This window comes from Dermochelys coriacea, chromosome 3 (assembly GCF_009764565.3).
Source record: "Dermochelys coriacea isolate rDerCor1 chromosome 3, rDerCor1.pri.v4, whole genome shotgun sequence".
NCBI classification, from domain to species: Eukaryota; Metazoa; Chordata; order Testudines; family Dermochelyidae; genus Dermochelys; species Dermochelys coriacea.
In genome coordinates, this window is record NC_050070.1 from 83,805,852 (window position 1) to 83,827,939 (window position 22,088).

The 22,088-nt window shown below is 39.4% G+C and overlaps 1 protein-coding gene across 3 annotated transcripts in view; it reads left to right on the plus strand.

Annotated features, from left to right (window-relative positions):
- AFG1L (AFG1 like ATPase) overlaps nucleotides 1-21,480 on the plus strand; it is a 150,284-nt gene extending 128,804 nt beyond the window's left edge. For 2 of the 3 annotated variants that reach the window (XM_038397569.2, XM_043510773.1), the window contains exons 11-13: nucleotides 14,617-14,757; nucleotides 17,552-17,665; nucleotides 18,787-21,480. In XM_038397569.2, coding sequence (XP_038253497.1) covers nucleotides 14,617-14,757; nucleotides 17,552-17,665; nucleotides 18,787-18,915 — 384 coding nt within the window. In that variant the 3' untranslated portion in view covers nucleotides 18,916-21,480. The remainder of the gene's footprint in view (nucleotides 1-14,616; nucleotides 14,758-17,551; nucleotides 17,666-18,786) is intronic. The other variant, XR_006279901.1, reaches the window with a different exon arrangement.
- Nucleotides 21,481-22,088: the final 608 nt, after the last annotated feature.

Sequence of the window (22,088 nt, forward strand, 5' to 3'; positions counted from 1 at the left end):
AGCGGTCTGCCTCAACACTCCACCCCTGAGCAAACCTTTCACCCTTAGCTTCACAAAGATTATGCAATGTACAACCTGCGACTATGACCATGGGAATATTATTCTCATTCAGGTCTAGCCTGGCATAAAGGCATTGCCAGAGCACCTTTAATCTGCCAAAGGCACATTCTACTGTCATCCAGCACGTACTCAGTCTATTGTTGACCTCTTCTTTCTGCTGTCCAGGTTTCCCATATAAGGTTTCATGAGCCATGGCTGTTAAGGCATGCCAGGTCTCCTAGGATCTATATGGGCATTTCAACATCCCCCACTGTAATCTTCAGTTCTGGAAAGAAAGTCCCCACTTGTAGCTTTCTATACAGGCCAGTGTTCCTGAAGATGATCCACAAGCCCCTGCAACACCGTGGAGAAGTATACCTTCCTATTGATGTACTCCATCGCAAGGTGGTCTGATGTCAAAATTGGAATATGTGTGCCATCTATCACCCCTCCACAGTCACGGAAACCCATTTTTGCAAAGCTGTCCACTAGTTCATGCACATTTCCCAGAGTCATGGTCCTTCGTAGCAGGATGCAATTAATTGCCCTGCACACTTGCATTAACACAGCCCCAACGGTTGACTTCCTGACTCCAAATTGATTTGCGACCAACTGGTAGCAGCTGAAGTCACCAGCTTCCACACAGCGATCGCCACACATTTCTCTACTGCTAGGGCAGCTCTCAATCCTGTGTCCTTGCACTGCAGTGCTAGGGCAAGCTCCGCACACAGTTCCAGAAAGGTGGCTTTCTGCATCCGAAAGTTCTGTAGCCACTGCTCATCATCCCATACCTGTATGACGATATGATCCCACCATTCAGTGCTTGTTTCCTGAGCCCACAAGCGATGGTCCACAGTCTGCAGCTGTTCTGTGAATGCCAAAAGCAATCTAAACTTGCTCCTGTCCATATCACACAGCATATCAGGCAACAGGGAGTCTTCTTCAGTTAGGAACTTCACGATTAACTGCACTGCCACCCGCAACGTCTTCATGACAGTTATAAGAGCATAGGAGAGCAGTGCGAGATCCATCCCTTCTCACAAAGATGCCGGGATGCACAACAAACAAGGGCCGTTGAAATATGGCATGAAAGAAAGCTGGAAACTCATGGAATGCTTTGACAGAAAGCAATGCATGATGGGACATTGAGCCCAGTGCCAAGCCCTATGCCTCTCGTGGAGGTGATGTTGGTGTAGTTAGAGCACTGTGTTACTTACAACCGCAGTTGGCTGTCTCTTTTGTCCATTTCATGCCTCCTCGCTGGAGCCATGAAATAGACAAGAAAGTCCTCCCCACTCTCAGCTGGGCTGCTGCCAGTTGCCCAGGCTCCCCACTCTGAGATCAGCTCACCGCTCCACGCCGGGAGCCCAGGTGCTGACTGGCGTCCCAGCTCCCCACTCCCCAGCTCCTCGCTGGGAGCTCAGCTGCACCAACGCTCCCAGCTCCCCACTGGGAGCCCAGATGACTGCCCCACTCCCGGAGGGAAGTTGGGAGGCAAGATTCTGAGTCGCTGCCCCATTCCCGATGGGGAGCACGGAGTTGAGAGATCCGGGGGCTGCCATTCCCCCAGTGGGGAGCAGAGAACTGAGAGCAGGGAACAGAGAGGGAACCACGGGGCAGCGGGGCTCCTGGCAGGGAGCTGTGAGTAGAACTGAGAGAGGCTCTCAGCTCCCCACACTGCTCCTCTTAGGTCGATGGAAGTGCTCCTGGTCAGGACGCACAACACCGACCAAAGGAGGGAGGTGTGGACATGAACTACCACAATAATTACTGCCATGGTTGTAAGTCAACCTAATATAGTTCGACTTAAGTTTTTAATGTAGACATGCCCTTACCCTATTTTTACATTGATAATCTAACTTTGTTCTGATGTGCTATATATACTGCATTTTCATTATTATCCTAAGTAGTTAAATAGCTCCTTCCATCCAAGAATCTCAGATATTAATTAGCTTGTCCTATCAACATCAGAGTAAAGTATTTTTATAATACCCATTTTGTTGATTGGCAAACTGAAGAACAAAGATTAAGTGATTTGGCCAACATAACTCATACTGGCGGAGAACCAAGGATTCCTACCAGTCCTGGTCTCTCACCACTAGATCACATACTATTCTACAGCAAAGTTTAAAAAAAAAATACAGCAATCCAAATCTTTTAAAGTGTTCCCACTATGTTTTTAGTTGGAAAGTTGTTTTGCCTCCTTGTAACCTGCAAACTGTAATTTACATTATATTATTATTTGTAGTGCAGCAGTTCTCAAAGGCTCCAGTCAGGACTGGGGCCCCACTGTGCTAGGGGATGTGCATATTTATAGGAAGACCCAGTCCCTAGCTTGAATAGATTAACTTTAATATGAAAGCAGATGCAGCAAGCAAGTGTTTAAAATAGAGAGACAGAGAGAGAGGTAGGTAGGGACTTAGTACTAAGTTAAGAAGCTCATTAGTGGAATTTTCAAAAGCACATAAGTGACTTAAGAGAACAAGTCCACTGTAGCCCAGTGGGCCAGCTTACCTATATTATACTCATAGCTTTGTTGTTCTGCTTTATTATATTTAGTAGTAATGCAAGGAACTACAGGCTTTTATCCTGTAAGATTTGGTTTTAATAGATAGTGTGAGGCTTGAGGCCTATAACCTTTGGCATAGATAAATTTAAGTAACTCATAAGTTATAGGGAACTGAAAGTAGCATGCAAGAGGGGGAATATTGTCCAGAACACCGACAACAGCCACCCACAGAACATAGCTGATGCCAGCATCTGGAAGGTTCTGGACAGAATGTCTGACTGCAAAGGCGCCATGGCAACAAATTGACATGTAACATCATACATATACTAACCTATAGAAAACGGACACCTTAAGGGGAGGAAATACAAAAAAGGACCTTTATTGAATATGCATTGGACATGGTAACATCAGCATAACCTATTATAAAAGTAACCTCCCAGGGGCAGCAAGTAGAGAGATGTAGACCTTGGGAGGGGCCAGAATGATGGCCACTGGGGAAGATGAGGACGGTGACCGTGATGAGAGAGATAATGGTTAACATTCCAGGGTGTAAGTATGGCAGTCCAAATGTACTTTCTGTATGATCTCTATCTGCCTTGTTGAGTTTGTGTGTGTATAACTTTGCTAAATTATTAATAAATCATTTATTTTTGTGTGTGTGTGTGTATATATGAGTTCCTATAGTGTGAGTGCTGCATATGTGCACATTGGGGTTCCCAAATTATATGATAATTTTACAATAATCTAACTGGTCCTGATCTTGGGGCAAGAACCTGTTAATCCTCAAGTTACAATTGTATATATTCAACTTTGGGTCAGGTGATTATAGGTCACCTTGAAGATGGCATCTACAAGGAACATGTCAATGTGCGTACCTTGGTAGTCTATCACACTCTAATCCAAACATGGAAAGTTCCACAGATGGCCTATTGCTCTAAAAAGGGGCCTCAGTATATCTGCAGATGTAATGTATTTGAGGCAAACACTATCTTCTGTGGACTGCAGGGAGAGCTCCAGAATCAATCATCGTTAGGGTGTATGGTCCAACTGACCAGATGGAAGACTCCTACAGAGAGGGTGACCAATGCTGGAAATAGCCAATTTTGCATAGTAACTAACCAGGAAAGGTTCCTTTTTGGTTCCTTGGAGTGTCAGGTCACAGATCCAAACTTCTGTTTTACTCCTAAGCAGTATACCTCAATTGGAAATCAAGTGATTTCCCCTATTCTTGCCTTTGAAAACACAACCGTTGTTCAATCTGATCCTTTCCATCAGGATTTGACTATCCTATCTATATACCCCAACATGTTTAGTACATGTTCCCCCTCTGGGACTACAATTAAAACAATTGGTTTCCTTTTCTCACCCAACATATACAGTGGTTTTGCAATATTGTCAAATCCACAAATAAACCATAAGAGCAGAGCTCTAGAAACTCTGCACTTGTGTGAGTGTCTGGCTTTTGACACTGGAAATTCCCTACTCACTCATTCTGTACCCAGAAACAACTCACATTTCTTTGGGTTCAGTTTCAAATTGGCCACCTTCAGCTTATCACAGACCATTTGTGAATGTTTTAGTGCACACCTGGATATCATCTAAGTATAGCAGACAGGCTGAGAGGGGATGCCATGTAATACCCTCTCCATTAGCCTCTCAAATATACTTGATGCACTGCACAAGCCAAAAGCCATCACTATAAATTCCCATAAGTCTTAACCTGCTATTAAAAGCAGTTTTTTCCTTAGTTTTTGGATTCAATTTCACTTGCCAATACCCACTTTGAAGATCCGTTATGGAAAACCAAATTGAACCTGCTAGGATATCATCTATTTGTGCTAATGGATAAGAATCCTTTAAAGTTACTTCATTTCATTTTCACAAAATCTGGTGCTGCTTTTTCACTGTTTGCTGCTTCACTTGTCAAACATTAAGTAAACAAATGGATCAATTCTTGTTTCAGATCCACAAGCACTTTAGCAGCTCAGATTCCGCCTAGAGACTCTTCCCCGCTTCCTGCTCCCCAAGTCTCAAAAAGGTTTCAGCCACTCCTCATCTTTTCCCTTGCTGGAAAGTTACCACAGCATGTAGCTATTATAATGGTTTCTGCTCCTTGGAGCACAACAATTCTTTCACTGCAAACCAGTTGCCTACAAACCATGTGTATAACCTGGGCCATATCTTTAAAGGGAATTTCTACAGACTGAATTTATAAGACCCCTTTCCTGGCATTGATTACACAGTTATTAGCCACAATGAACTCCAAACAAATTATCATCCATTGTTTCAGCTACCCACACATCTTGCTTGAATTCCAGAGATCCAATCTTCACACAGGTTTCAGAGTAGCAGCCATGTTAGTCTGTATTCGCAAAAAGAAAAGGAGTACTTGTGGCACCTTAGAGACTAACAAATTTATTAGAGCATAAGCTTTCATGAGCTACAGCTCACTTAATCGGATGCATTTGGTGGAAAAAACAGAGGGGAGATTTATATACACACACACAGAGAACATGAAACAATGGGTTTATCATACACACTGTAAGGAGAGTGATCATTTAAGATAAGCCATCACCAGCAGCAGGGGGGGGAAGGAGGAAAACCTTTCATGGTGACAAGCAAGGTAGGCTAATTCCAGCAGTTAACAAGAATATCAGAAAGAAAAGGAGTACTTGTGGCACCTTAGAGACTAACAAATTTATTAGAGCATAAGCTTTCGTGAGCTACAGCTCACTTCATCGGATGAGCTGTAGCTCACGAAAGCTTATGCTCTAATAAATTTGTTAGTCTCTAAGGTGCCACAAGTACTCCTTTTCTTTTTGCGAATACAGACTAACACGGCTGCTACTCTGAAAAGAATATCAGAGGAACAGTGGGGGGTGGGGTGGGAGGGAGAAATACCATGGGGAAATAGTTTTACTTTGTGTAATGACTCATCCATTCCCAGTCTCTATTCAAGCCTAAGTTAATTGTATCCAGTTGGCAAATTAATTCCAATTCAGCAGTCTCTCATTGGAGTCTGTTTTTGAAGCTTTTTTGTTGAAGTATAGCCACTCTTAGGTCTCTGATCGAGTGACCAGAGAGATTGAAGTGTTCTCCAACTGGTTTTTGAATGTTATAATTCTTGACGTCTGATTTGTGTCCATTCATTCTTTTACGTAGAGACTGTCCAGTTTGGCCAATGTACATGGCAGAGGGGCATTGCTGGCACATGATGGCATATATCACATTGGTAGATGCGCAGGTGAACGAGCCTCTGATAGTGTGGCTGATGTGATTAGGCCCTATGATGATATCCCCTGAATAGATATGTGGACAGAGTTGGCAACGGGCTTTGTTGCAAGGATAGGTTCCTGGGTTAGTGGTTCTGTTGTGTGGTGTGTGGTTGCTGGTGAGTATTTGCTTCAGATTGGGGGGCTGTCTGTAAGCAAGGACTGGTCTGTCTCCCAAGATCTGTGAGAGTGATGGGTCATCCTCACAGATCTTGGGAGACAGACCAGTCCTTGCTTACAGACAGCCCCCCAATCTGAAGCAAATACTCACCAGCAACCACACACCACACAACAGAACCACTATAGTAAATAGTAAAACTATTTCCCCATGGTATTTCTCCCTTCCACCCCACCCCCCACTGTTCCTCTGATATTCTTGTTAACTGCTGGAATTAGCCTACCTTGCTTGTCACCATGAAAGGTTTTCCTCCTTCCCCCCCCCTGCTGCTGGTGATGGCTTATCTTAAGTGATCACTCTCCTTACAGTGTGTATGATAAACCCATTGTTTCATGTTCTCTGTGTGTATGTATATAAATCTCTCCTCTGTTTTTTCCACCAAATGCATCTGATGAAGTGAGCTGTAGCTCACGAAAGCTTATGCTCTAATAAATTTGTTAGTCTCTAAGGTGCCACAAGTACTCCTTTTCTTTTTGCGAATCTTCACACAGTGTCCTGAGAGAGGTTGGGGTCCTATTGAAAAAATAGTATGTGATCATGTAATTAAAGACTTTATCATAATGCATATGCACAAGGAAGCTGAATTAAGGTTGTACAGGCAACCTTAATTCTGGCATTTCCTAACTTTTGAGAGCTTAACTTTGCTACCTTAATAATGTTATATGAACCCAGGTTTTTTGTGTGTAATTAACATAGGAACCACCCTACCAGATCAGATCATTGGTCTGTCTAGTTCAGTATATTGTCTCTGGAAGTAGTCAATATCAGAGGCTTCAGTGGAAGGTGCAAGAAACCCCACAGTGGACCTGTTAAAGAACAGTCAGACCATATAGCTCATGTCAGTAGGTCAGTACGAAAATTTCTTAGAATAAATCTTCAGAATGTAACCCTAGGTAAAATGTAATCACTGTTTTTTACCTTTAAATTCACAAAGCTGTCCAGTACACTTTCACTGTCAACCATGCCTTGAGTTTTACATTTTTTATACCATACTCCTCACCATGGTATCAGAGTGTTTAGCTGTCTGTGTTCTTCATCTTCAACCTCAGACTTGTAACTGAATCACAGGTCATGCCCCAAGTTCTATTATTTCTCTCTTGAATAATAATTGTAAGGGTATTGTCTTGATTCTGTGATCATCAGCCAAACTGCTTACAGAAGAATGATTTCCCTGGAATCTGTAGAAAGGGCTTTATATATTTATGTTGTTCAATATGTAAATTCACAAGCATTTAGGTTTTGAACAGTTTTTGACTTTTAGTAAACGTATCTTCTAAATTGTATTGTTGTGTACGTGATTTTCAGCACTCAGTATTCTTAATTATCAATCACTAGTCTTGTGTATTTCATTAAGGCTGGACCTATAATCTAGTTCAGCATCAATCAATATAATATTTTCCCTTCGTTTAGAAAAGGACATTTCATCCTAACTTATGTAAGGCATCTTTTATCTACGAAAAACTAGTTTTCTATAGGACATACTGTGTTGTCATTGCTGAGTGGGATGTTTTATACTCTTGTTAAATGAAGAGCTAGCTAGCTATGTATCACTACCAGGAATATATAATGGAAATAGAAGAGTAACTCTGAGAACAATACAGTCTACAGAGAACACTAAATAATAACCTGCTACTTGAACAGACATGATGATAGCAGAACATACATTAACTAGACAGAGAAACAAAAAAGTATAAAGTTGACAGCGCAGTCAGGCAAACTGAAGTAGACTAGCCTCTTGGTCAGGAGGTAGCCCATGTTGGTGCTAATGCATTTTGCATTAGTGTGTTGTTGATAAAATCTTGAGGCCTGGCATCAGAGTTAATTATAGAAATCTACAGTGATTCTACCTCACCAGCATGTTTGACATAGGAGCAATGAGATCCACAGCAAATCAGATCCTTATCTGTGAAAGTTTATTACAGAAAGTCTGCTCAACATATGAGATGGCTGACTGCTAATTTAAAATGACAAATGTTTTCTGCAGACTCCTGATTGTTTTAAAGTTCTTTGAGTCTTGATCAGAATTTTACAAAAACAAAAGGTATTCAGACAATACCAATGCACAACCAATCAAAAAGTAGATTTTAATTGTTCCCATTTAGAAAATTATTCAGAAAAACAGATACATCCAAGAGTGTTGAACTTGTTAATTGCTCAGGTAGGGGAATGAGGAATATCATCATTACCTTGTGAAGGATTAGTATAAGGTAATCCTAACTGAAATTTAAAAGATGGAGTAATATACTTAGAGATGTTACTAACTAAAGTGCCATTCAGTACTCAATAAATCAGCCAACTTTTGGTATTCCTGGGACAGGATATGTGAATTCAGAATACTAATTATGGCTTGAAAAGTCCATTATATTAAGGCTTATGAAATGAAATAAAATAAAATACAGCCTGTCAGAATTGTAAAGTTTAGAAAACCACCATTTCTCTATCAGTTGCCACCAATCTTGGAGTCTTGCAGATGTAGATTAATGGTAGTCAGAACCTAATCTGTGTTGAGTGATCAGGAGCCTTTCAGAATGTGCAAGACTTCAAAGGAGATGTATTGCAGAAGGGCTCAGTATAATCCCAGCAGGGTCTCAGGTTTAACCAGACTTTTTAAGTTGAATATATTTTTGCTTTATAAAAATAATACCCAGCTCTTTTATAAAACTTTTCATCCATAGATCTCAAATTTTGAAAGGCGTTTAGGTGCCTAACAATAAAGGTAGGCACTAGTGGAATTTGAATATGCACTTTTAGAAATCCCACTAGCCACCTACCTGCATCTTTAGGCACCTAAATACCTTTCAAAATCTGGCCCAAAGTCCATTACAAAGTTAACAGGTGGGAACCTAAGGCACAGAGAGGTGAAGTGATTTGCCCCAGGTCATGTAGCAGGCCAATAGCAGAGCCAGAAATAGAACTCAGGTCTCCTTCTATTAGGCAACACTGCCTCCTTAGTAGCAAGTAGTACTTGGGTTTCTGTAATATTTACTAGTTTATACTTGTACATGCTGTCATATTTTGAAAGAAGAAAAGAAGTTGTTTTTTTGCCACACCTAGTTTTTCCATCATGAATCATGACAGAAGGAAGCGTAACTGTCTGTGATGATGCATGAGCTCCATTGCCAGTGATATGCTGGCCACCTCCAGATTCATATTTCTTCAGCGGGTGTGTCCAACACTATCACAGTGCCTGCCAGAGAGCAGCAGCTGGATAAGGACCAGCTGGCAATATGGGAGGGGGGGAAGCTTTTGAGGTGCTCTGAAGGGCTGGAACCATGCTTTCTTGTGTTTGTATAATGACCAACACAATGGGTCCCTAATCCTGACTGGAGCCTCTGAATATTACTGCAGTTAAAAAAGCCAGAACCTCCAGTACAATGCAACTGCTTTTTGCTGTAGTGCAGGTGTAATCTGGCCATAAAGCTTGATTAACTGTCCCAGAGATTCTTCAGTGGGATAGCACCAATGTAGGGGTGCGAATGCCATATACCCTTCATGCTGCTAATGTAGCAGGGACATGAGATTGGGGAAGGGGGTATCATCAGGATGCCTAGTCACATTAACCCTCAGCTGCATTTTTGGTCTCTTCTGATATTACCTAATGTAAATTCAAACTGCTTAAACACAGCAGAGAGGGAGCTGCCTACCCAGAGCAGCAGTACATTGGGGAGTGCAAAGATAAGCTTTAAAGTACCATAAAAGCATTTATAAATTGGGTAATTATTCTTATGCCTAGTTTACAGATGGGGAAAGTAAGGCTCAAAGTCATTAAGTGATTCATCCAAGATAACAAAACAAGCCACTGTTGGAACTAGGATTAAAATCCATTGTGCTTGTTTGCTAGGCCCACGCCCTTCTACACAAACTTGGAAAAGAAAAGGTCATAGAGTTCTTATGTGGAGAGAACTATCACTCTTAGAAAGCCCGCCTAGGTCTGTCTTTCATATGACACTAATGTGATTAGTTTTTCCTGTTGCCAAGAGATATTACTGTCTATATCTCAGTTACAGGTAGCAGGTGTGCAGCTTGGCAGTGATGTCAAAGATCATTCCAGTCAGAATAGAACAGATATGGTCGCCAGGTCTCTCTGTTCAAGAGATTTGCATAGCAGTTCCCATGGTGCTCTCTGCACATATTTACCAAGCATTATTGCGTAGATTTGGCTTCTAAACAAGAATATGGGGTTGGCTTATCAATAGTATAGAACCTATTTCCAAGCTTGAGGAGTGCTCAAACTCATCTAGCTGTAGCTTTATTTGGTTTGGGATATCTCTTTATTTAAATTGCCCACCTTTTGCATTGCTGAAGTACATCAAGGTCTTCTTTTACACTTGTTAGGAGGTATATTTTAGCTCTCTATAAATTGAGTGTGTGTATATTAGATCTTGATATACATAAAAACTAACCATAGTTTATAAAAAAAAAAAAACCTTGTTGCTCTTTACAGATTTGAAACACATTAGCTTTATTTTTGTCTGTTCTACAACTATTTCAGTTTTCTATTAAAGTATAATTTGCATTATCACACTTTTTAGTCTCCATGAGTGGGAGTCCACTGGGTTAATTAACTGTAATTTTTATTGTCAGAAGATATACATCTAAGTGGATGGTGGCAGGATGGATGAAAATTGATTATGATAAAAAAAATTTAAATTAAAAAAATCTGATTTAAAATACATTTTTCTTTTAAAAAAAACTATTTAAAATTAATTGTGAGATTATGACAACCTATGTTAAAGCATAAATTTAGTATAATCCATTACAATAATTTACATTAAAAATATACAAGCAGGACATTTTCTGCCAAATTGCTAAAGAAAGTTAAACATGGTGGAAGTCGCTCGCTAAGCACCTGGAAGCAAAATTTGTTGATGTGCTAAACTAATTTTTGAAAGCAGTAGCAGGTTCAGAGAGAATATTTTCTTAATTTCAGTTTATTCAACGAGTTAAATTCCATTACTAGTTCATTCAAAGTTAAGAAACCAACTGGGTGTTGAAAAGCAGGAAAGCTTGTTTTCCTCTTCTAATATATGAATAAAAGTGAGGTGTCTGAGGATGAGATCTACCAGTTCTAAAATCTTGAAGGACCTGGTGACCAGAAACAATTAGTTCAATTCACTAACCACTTCCTTTATTTAATAAATCACAGAATCATAGGACTGGAAGGAACCTTGAGAGGTCATCTAGTCCAGTCCCCTGCACTCAAGGCAGGACTAAGTATTATCTAGACCAGTGCTACTCAAAGTGGTGGTCTGCAGACTGGTGCCGGTCCGTGAGCCATTGGCTGCCGATCTGCATGCACATTGGAAAAAAAAATTGCCAGTCCCTCACATAAGATAGCTTGAGAAGTACTGATCTAGACCATCCCTGACAGGTATTTGTCCAACCTGCTCTTAAAAGCTCCCAATCTCCCTGGGCAATTTATTCCAGTGCTTAACCACTCTGACAGTTAGGAAGTTTTTCCTAATGTCCAATCTAAAATCAGTTAATTTTTAAATGCAAAACATGTTTTGCTAAACTTGCATAAGAAAAAAAGTATCCATCATGTTTAAAGTAGTTTTATTTAACAAGTAAAAAGCAATTTTAAATGTTGCTTTGTGCATTTTTAATTGAATTCCAATTTCCATCCAAATGCAAGATGACACAAATCACAAGTAAAAATTATCATCTATTAAAAAAGTCATTCACTATCTTCTAACATAATTTTAAAAAAATCAGAATCTGAATAATTAAGCTATATGTTAAGCTATATAATTTCTTAAATAAAAGCATATGGATATAGTGTGTCCTCCTGGTTAACAAAACGATGTACCAATTTTTACCAAACAGTGAGAATCAACCTTTCTTTAGGAAAATAAGAAATACAAATGCAAAACAAGATTAAAATAGATTATTTAAATTAAGGGTGTCTGCTTGCTCATTTAAATCACTTTGATTTAAAGCAATCCACCATGGTGGATGGGTGTTTGGTTTGGAGTTCTGTAATATTTTGTACTTTTTTCTTTTCTTTTATTAATTGGCTTTTAGTTTGCGAGATTTGCCTTCATCCTTGAAAGGACTGTCCCTGGAATGAGTCAGAGCAGCCCCTGAGAAGTAGAGTGCAAAACCACCCTGTATGGGTTACTAATGCCTTAGAACTTGGAGCTGCAGTAGAAGAATGATTAGTCTGGTCATATGCTAGAATGGACCTGAGTGGGTATTCACTTATGTGTTTCTTCAGAATTATAGATATGTGCTTATTCTTCTCCTTCTCAAATACCATCAGGACACTTCCCAGTGTCCCTTACATGCATTCTGGAATGCAGAAGTATTTAGTCTTCTCTGTGTATTTCAGGAGCTCTTCAGTCCTAGACTTGGAATAGGAGTTAGCACTAGCTGAATCATTTGGTTATGGTCAACTCACTAATCCTTGGATGCATCATGGTACACAGTGTACATCATGTGCTCTGGTATACAATATGACTGCTGTCCAGTTTGCTGGTATTTCAGTCAGATTGATCTGGTGTTAGATTGGATTGTTTCAGCTTCTGCAGAATTTCCATCCACAAATTCTTCCACAGCTTCCTTAAACTTTTCCTGCTTTATCCGATCCAGATGATGCAGCTGTTCTTGGTCCATATTCCAGCTGAAAGATGCATCACTCATGGAATGGGGAGGTGAAATGAAGTGAAAAATAAACTCTGTGCTTAATTGTTGAGTGACTACCCAATATATAACACACTAAAGACAGCTAAAATACTTACATACTTTAATATTATTTTTCCATGATGTAGGTAATTGCTGCAGTTGCCATAAGAATGTTGCATGATTATGAATGGGAGGGGAAGGGATTCATGGGAGGGGAAGGGATTCATTGGAACCCTTGGGATATTAGAGAAGTGTTAGGAGCATCCATGCCTTCCTCTGCTCTGAAGGAGCTGGAAACTGTTTGCCTCAGTTTCATTATTTCTTGAGAAGATTTTTCTGGAATGTCTTTCAGAACTTCACTCTCCCTTGTTTGTGTATCTTGTATAGACAACCTCTTCTCTACAAGATCTTAATTCTTGTGGCTCTCTTTCATTTGACTGATGCTTTGGATGTAGGGAGGGAGACTTGAAACCAAGGTCCTAGTCACTTCTAGTAATTAAAGATCTCCTACAATTTCTTTTAAGAGGAGAGGTGTCAGCCCTGAGGTCCAGGTGAAATTCCAGTTGGGTAATTGCATTTGACCTACAAAAAACTTCCCCTGGTACTCTCAGTTGGATAACATTTTTTTACTTCCTGTTCTAAGATGTTGTTTAAAGATGTTGCTATGCACTGTCACCATATTTAATTGTAGAAGTAGATGCATTTCATTAATGGATGAAGGGATTTCTGTGTTGATAGAGAAAAATCCTGCATGTTCCATTCAAGGCACTGAACTACCTCTTTATAAGTAAGGCAAATAGGATTTGTCCCATAAGTTGTAAATCAGTGTGCGAGACTTTTTCTTCTAAGCACAGTTACATATGAATAGCTCAATATAAAATATTCCCTGCAGTAATATAGGGGTTAACTGTATTGGGGACATCATTGACTATTGCAGGAAAAATGTAGACCTGTGAACTTAGGTCTTGAGAGTGACAAGATGGATGAGGTAATTATTGTTTATTGGATCACCTTGTGTGGATGGAAGGGACAATCTTTCACAGGAAGAGGAAGAGCTCTGTGATGCTTGGAAGCTTGTCCCTTCCATCAACAGAAGGTGGTCCAATAAAAGATATTACCTCACTCACCTTGTATCTCTCATATCCTGGGACCAACATGGCTACAAAAACACCTCAAACAGCTTAGGTGTTGATGTATAAATAGTGCAGAAAATCATTTTAAACAAATTTGCTTGTGTGTTCTTGCATGTGATATTTATCTCAGTGTGTATCTTCTGTTAATGATTTCAGATCTTTAAATGAACATTTAACCTTTTCATTAAAGCTTTTAAATCAGTATTAATGGTAGATCAAATTTTGAACTGTATTTAATATCTTGACACCTCTTTTAAATATAATTTTGCCAGAAATGTTGCTATAACTAAAGGTTTTTGTCTGCTTCCCCTGACTGTCAGAATCTGGAAAGTTAGACAGTTGCTCTTAGTTGTGCCAAATACATTTCTAATTAAGATTTAGTATCTAAACTATGGATTTGTGTTTTGACTGCAGATTTTGCTACTGAAAAGCATCAATAATGGATATTTCTAATAGCAGTCCAAATTATTCATAATTTGGGTTGATTTTGTAGCTAGACAATATATTCAGTCTATTCCTCTGCAAATTTTTGCTTATTGCTATTATTGTGTTTAAGATTGTCATAGGGGTCATAATGTGTTGTCAAAAAGCAGATGAGAAGTTTTCACATGAGCCAAATTCTGAACAATCAAGCATTGTTAGGTTGAGACATCAACAACAGGAATGCGCAATCAGAAATGGAAGATGTTGAAACTGAAGCGTCTCTGAGACAAACAATATAAAGGAGGAAAATAAGAAATATTTTGGAGTAGTTTTCATCCACTATGCTGTAATTGTAGTATTTTAAAATGTAGTGTTAATGTATCATTCTCTCTGTAGTGGGCGTTCCAGTGATCACTTTTTTTTTTTTTTTAATTTCAGCCAGTTGGAGCTAGTGACTATTTGGAAATATCTAAGAATTTTGACACAGTCTTTGTTCGTAACATACCACTATTTACCATAGCAAAAAGGACCCAAGCTCGCCGCTTCATTACTCTTATTGATACATTTTATGATCATAAGGTGAGAACTAAGTATTTCAGTTACACATGTATTATAATGTTATTTGGCCATTTTATAAATTAATCCTGTCTTCCATCAGGTAAGAAGTAAGACCATCTTACTTTAGATAACAGTGTCAGCTATAGTAGAATCTCATATTTAGTTCAGTCACATACATAATTTGCACACACAAAAATGGCAGTTTCTCTGCATTTTTTGGCAAAGACTTAACAACAGAGGTAATATATTACTGAGATGACTACTTCTATAAAACTTGCTATGATCATGTCCAGCCAAGACTCATTAGGTGCCTTTACAATCATTCAAATACACAATAAATGTTGCAACATTCATTTTAAAAAATCAAGTCAAATAGACTGCTATCACCTCTGTTATCTCTTTTAGTGCACAATTGTTTGCTCACCAATCCAGGACAGAGCTCTATGGGGGCTGACCCCAGAGCCCGCACAGAACCCCAGTGAAGCCAGTGGGGCTCCATGCTGGTGGAAGGGTCTGCTCACAGGCAGCTCAGTGGAGGATCAGGGCCTTATTTTTTCACAAGTTTCAAGTAATTGGCCAGGTGTCTCCCAGGCACTAGCAAGGTCCTGCTATATTTTAATTTCTTCCTTTACCCTTAGTAAGAATGGCTTGGGTACTGAGAGAGGAAAGAGGTCACTTACATTTTTCATATTTAAATAGAAAGTAATGACCATGTCCAGAAAATTGTCTATGATTATTTAATAATGTTACATATTCTTCTTTGAAGATCTGCTCCTATAAGACTCTCACTCTTGAGTTTGTGTTACTTAGTACAATGTCACAAAACTTCCAGCTAAATTCCAGGATTGAAAATCCTATGCGATGTCTTCAAAGAAGCAGAATTGCAGGGAATTAATTTTCTTTTATTTTCATTTTTCAAAAACATAATTTACTTTGGCTTTTTCCATATCTGAAATGTACATATTTTCCCTTATTAAAGGTACTTTCACTTAAGAGTAAAATCTGGCCATTTCTAGACATTTGTAATCTATGAAGTGTTTTTTTAAAAAGTGAGAAATTATTAACAATTTTAAAATTTGTGAGCTTAGCTTAATACGATGATGTTTTAAAACAAACACTGATTTCAGTGGGACTTAAGCATGTGCTTAAATTTAGGTAGGTCCTTATTTGTCCTTCCTGAATAGTGATGTTTTACTGAATCTGGAAATAAACAATTAAATGGGTGGTATCATTCTAGTAACTAAAGAATGGGCCACTGAGCATTCTGGAGCTAAACTCATGCTAGATGATTTTAATTTGGAAGGGAAAACTGGCATGTTAGCACAGCCAGTCAGGACTAATAATGAAGAGAATATTAAAGTGTTAATATATTTGTTAAAATGTGATATTAATTTTAGAAGAAACATTGATTGTAGATTTTAAATCCGGTTGCAGAACTGCTAATGGAACAGTAATGATAAATGCACCACTTAACTTGGATTTACAAAGGTTCAATCATGGGGAAGCAAAATCAGCACTATTAAAACAACAAAAAAGGCATTTCATATTTAAGCTGATCATTTTAAAAGAGTAATGAAAATATTAAGTTCCATCCTGTGTGTGATTATATATGTACACACTTAAATATGTATGCAATCAGGAAATAGGAATAGAGATATCAGTCTTTTACAAGATGATTCACCAAAAAGTTAAGTACCTGCCTAACTTTAAGCATGTGAGTAGTCTTATTGAAGTCAGTTAGGAACCTGCTTAAATACCATGCTGAACTGGGACAAAATACAGTGTCTTAGAAAATATGTATGCAGTAGGCATGGAGTAACAAAATCGGAGGTATTTATTTTTGCAATCGGTTACCTCTTAGTATCATCTCTAAGAAGCACATCAGGTGATCATGAAATATGACCTCCTCCAAAGTACATATGAGCATTAAGCAACATTATCCCTATTTACCCTATAATTAATCCTGTGGAAAAATCATCTAAAAAAATCACAGTTAAAACTTAATACATACTGATCTATATTTTTTCCATCATTGTGAAACTAAATATTTGTGGAAACCGATCTGCAATGAAAATCTTTTGTCTGGGATCTATCCATATTCTGTAAGCTGTCCACAATACTATTACAGTATGTTTATATCATAAACCTCATAGGGATACTGGTACTTCACTGTATACAGTATCTCTTCAAATCAGATCTGAAAATAGTTATTCCAGCCTTAATAGTATTATTAAAAAGTAGTAATAATAAAACTCAAGCTAAATTTTTAACTCACTTGAATTTTGAGAGTCCAAAATGAAGTGGCCAAACTGAACTTTTAGAAAGACTTCATATTCCTTAAACATTCAGTTGATGGGAATGTCTGTGCAGTTCATTTATCCTCTCAGTGCAACCCTAACTAGTGAGAATCCATAATTTCCTTGTGGTTTTCATATTGCTTTTTTAAAAAGTTAGATTACAGTGGTAAATATTATGTCATATAGCAAATATTCGGAGGTGACACAGTTAGGTGGATCCATTCCTGCTGAATGAATCACTGAGGGGAGAAAGCACTTGCCACCCTGGCATGTGCATAAAAGGTCTTCAAGTTGTTATTCAGAAAAAGACCTGGTTAATTAAAGTTAATATCATTATTTATTTACTTGCCTCTCACAAGTGACTAAGTAATAAATCCACATAGCTGCAGTACTAGTGGGTGGGTGAAACTTAAGAAAGATACTTGGAAAAACAAAATGAAGTACTTTAAAGCTTTTTCCATAAAAGATGTGTGTAGAACACAAGCAATGGTGCCAATACACATTTCTCCCTATTTCAGGTACGTATTATTTGTTCTGCATTGACATCTCTCCAAAGCTTGTTTCCACTAGAACATCATGACAGTGGCCTGGAGGAAAGCAGAATACTGATGGATGATTTGGGGTTGAGCCAGGTGAGTGATATCAACATCATCTCCTTTTGTTACAAAAGAGCATAATTGTCTTTGATCTGATATCATGGCACCATTGCAGGAGAAAGAATGAAGTAAACATTTAACGGATGGCTTGCTGCTGTGTAGTAGAATCCATGCACCACAGTTGTTACTTTTATAATTACATATTTTACTGTATCTGTATGGTCAAGGAAAAGATCAATAGATATGAATCCATTTTGCATAAATCTATGAAGCATTTTATATCTTAATATTCTATATATTTGCTCAACAATTTATGAAAATATTGACCCAAGCTTCACCCTGATATAATTTCAGTGAGTTCAGTGGAGTTGCACCAGGCATCAGTTTAGCTCACTATGTTTAACAACTGGAAATGACAAATAAATTGTCAGTTGTATCTCTTTGAAGAGATGCAGGGTTACCTTACAAATCTGTCCACTGGCTACTGGTCTGAGTGGCTCCTAATAAGTCTGTGTTTGTTACAAGGGAATCTACCTAGTTGTTTTATTACAATTGCTAATAGCTTTTAAAATAATTTTTAACTAGATTGCTCCATATAGGGCATTTTCTGCAGTTTTTTTGGATGACTCAAATGAATTAAACTTTTGTCGATGTGCATTACTGTGTACACAAAGCAAGCAATACTGGCCCCCAAAAGTATTGCCTGTCTTCTGATTGCTTAAATTCATCTAAGGTTTGGGATTACTTAACATTTGTTATAATTATTTAATTTTAAGGAAAGAACAAAACCATATTTTACCAGTGATGGTAATCAGCCATTAAATTGTAACAATTGTATGTTAAAACAATCAAGAAAATGTAGCTCTGTATTGAGTCAACAAAACAGTGGAAGTAGGCGCCAACATCATCATTTTCCTTTTAGCCCACATATATTGCTTTGTCATATTTCTACAGAGAATTGAGTGGCTGAAACAGGGATTTCCTTTAACATTACTTTGAGGGTTTTTACATTTTATTTCCCTTTTGGTACCCTATACTGTCCACTGTCTTGTATTATTTAGCTCTCTAAAGAATTCAGAGGTATAGTTTAGATGGGATGCTGGTCAAAATAGATCCATGTCTCACAGTTCTGTGTCGTTTTTTATATATCAATCTAGGATTCAGCTGGAGGACTTTCCATGTTTACAGGAGAGGAGGAAATATTTGCATTTCAACGAACTATCTCACGACTTACAGAAATGCAGACTGAACAATATTGGAAAGATGGGGACAGAAGCAAGAAATAGTTGTAGCTCAAAGATGAACAAAACCTCTGAGGACACAAAAATAGTGTATAAAGAAAAAAGATTCTAATAGAGTTGGAAGCATTTTTAATATAAATGAATTGATTATTATTGCACTTATCCTCTGGACCATAACTTTTCATCTGCAATGTTTCCATTTAAAATTTAAGAGCTTAGTAAATTGTGGTTTTTGTTTTGGTTTAAGTTTCTTTGACACCCCCAGCTTGTGGATCTGTTGTTATGCCTTTTTTATTTCAGTTTTTTTTGTCCAGTACAGCATGACTTCAGTATTCAACATGGTTAACTGGTTAACTTCTTAGTCTGCTGCACAAATCAACCATATAGGCAGGGATCACAGTAAATCAGGGATGCACATCTTAATGGTTTATGCACTATTTTTGTCATATTTATGAGAGCTTGCACAAAAGAAAGATCAAAGCCACACAAATCAAATTTACTTGTATTTTTTACTCTGCTCCCTCTAGAGTCAGTCTGTAAGATTCTAGAACTCCTGTGTCCTATCTTTTTATTTTCCTAACTCTGACTTGTAGCCATCTGCTGAACTTCAAATTTCCTCTCTTCTACTGCACAGATATGCTTCATTCTGATAGTTTCCTGAGGTACATATTGTCTGCTATCATTCTAGCGAGGCTGCTGCTCTATCCTACTGCCTGAAAGCCAAGGGACTGATCCTGGGGACGGGATGAGCCCTAACAGAAGGTGAGGGTGCTTGTCACCTTAGAGGCCCAATTTAGAAAGGGTGACTAAATAAAAAAAAAAAGAAACTATGCAAGGGACAGAGTAAAATGTAATAGAGAAGTGGAAACTAATACTTTTTCAAGACTTTCCATCAAAGCACAAGAAAGAAGAGTCCATCTCTACTGCCAGCTGGGTGCCCCTGCCAGAAGATGGGGGATGGGACTTCATGGGCCGTTGGTACTTTCTAGCCTAAAAGTTCTAAGGCCTGGGCTATACTATATTTTCTCCTGTGTTTCTATAAACACCTGTGTACTGGCCAGTGTCGACTTGGGCATGACTTGATCACACTTTATAGTACAATTGAGTCAAGAAACGAGATTACAACTAGAGCCCTGCAAATCCATGGGTATCCACTTTATATCCGTGGACCATTTCTGCGGATAGCAGTGTAGATGTGAATACAAATTTTGTATCCACGCAGGGCTCTGTTGTTAGTAACCGGATGGGCAGCTGTGAGGAACCGCAGCATGGATCCTCCACCTGCTCTGGGCGGGGAGCCTGGGGGACAGGGACACTGGGCGGTGGGATGCTCAGGCCCCACGCCCAGGGCAGGTGGAGGGTCCGCCGCAGCTCCCCACAGCTGCCAGCTTGCTCTCCCTGACCCGGTTCCGGCTGGGGTGGGGGTGGCTCAGAGCCACAGCCAGCCATAGTAAGAGTCAGGTGGGGAAGTGGTGGGGAGCCATGGCGAACCCTCTACCTGCCCTGGGCGAGGGGGTCCAAGCAGCCCCCAGGCAGCTCCACAGGTTTCCCCTGGGCCAGGCCTGCATGGAGCCCAGCTGGGGAGCCACAGCAGACCCTCCATCTGCCCCCAGTGCGGGGGGGAGGCCGAAAGCAGCCCCCGGCCGTGGCCCCCGCCCTCTAGGCTCCCTGCCCAGCTGAGGGCAGTTGCGGGAGGGTCTGCGACTCCCCGTGGGCTCCCCACAGCTGCCCACGGCTCTCCCCAACTGGGCTCTGGTGGGCGGGATGCCTCCGAGCCTCAGCCCAGCCCCCATGGTAGAGCCCTGCAAATCCGCGGATATCCACAGATAATTTTTGCGGATGGCAGGTCGGATGCAGATACACATTTGTGTATCTGTGCAAGGCTCTAATTCCAACATTGTTACATTTTACAGTGGAGATGAAACCTTGACTGTGGAGTGTAACCATGTCCCCTCTACTTGTAGCATGAGCTTGCCTTTCGTTAAAATTGCCTTGTATATTTTTTAAGCCTAGTTTTAATAAAGCTATGTACTGTCCTTTCTGACGAGTACATTATTTCTATTAGAAACCATTTGTAAAAGCATGTTTCAAAACAGTTTTGTTGGATAGGGAAAATGGTTGCAGACGGCATAAAAGGATTGTCTTTATCGTGTAAAGACATATTTTGTTTGAATTTCCATCTCACTGTTGGTTCTTCTGAGAAGAATCCATGTACCTTGTATGGCTCAATATTATTGTTTTTCTCTCCCCATTGATTAGCAACCTGATCAAACTGCTGCTATAACAGCCACTATCATGAAACTGTCTAAAAGTAACTAGTCCTTTGGGCTTCATGGCCTTATACTTTTTTAGGTGGTGGAGCTAATACTTAGGAGTATTAGGAGTAATACTTGGGGCCGTATTACTCCATCATGACCTGGTTTTCTTTGGAGCCCTATGCTGGGTGTATTAATCCTACAAGGTTTGCCACTCTAATCATCTCTTTGCACTGGAAGACACCCATGTTTGCTACACCTGTACTTCAAATAACTTTCAAAGTTTATTCATATATATTTTTATAAATACAAGATTTTTCATTCACACAAAGGGGTGATAAAAGAGAACTGTAAAGTATTTATGAAAAAAACCATTCATAGTAAATGAAATGTTTGAATTTGAATAGGCACTCCCAAAGATAAGCAGTAGTATCATCTGATTAACAGTAGAGATGCTATAAACAGGACTGCAAAAGCATTTTTAATTTCATGTCGTTTTTCAGATGCATTTTTGCACTTGGGTGAAGCATCTGCATGGTTTTTAAAACTTGTTATAGACGCAGCCCCTGTGCTCTCCCACTTTGTGTGGCAGGGAGTAGAAGGGCCAAAATCTTAGAGAAAAGGGTTGGGTGACTCGCATGGAGAGAGAATGCTGCTCTGCTGGTTTCCCCTGCTACTAAATAGCTTGTACCTGAGCTAAAAAATGGAACTGTCTCTCAGTGATCTGGTGTGACTGGAGACCGAACTGGTTTAATCACACTCAGTTCAGTTTGCCCCTAGAGCCATTCTTACTCATGTTAGCTGTCACAGTTTTGCTCTGCACCTCACTAGTGCTGTTCTACATTTTTTCCCTATGCATTGCATTCTGGGTACCTATCCCAAAATCCCTGGCATTGCTCCCAAAAGAAGTTGGCTCTGGGAAATTTTGAAAAGGCCTTCTGGGATATGTTGGTGAGCCCTGGA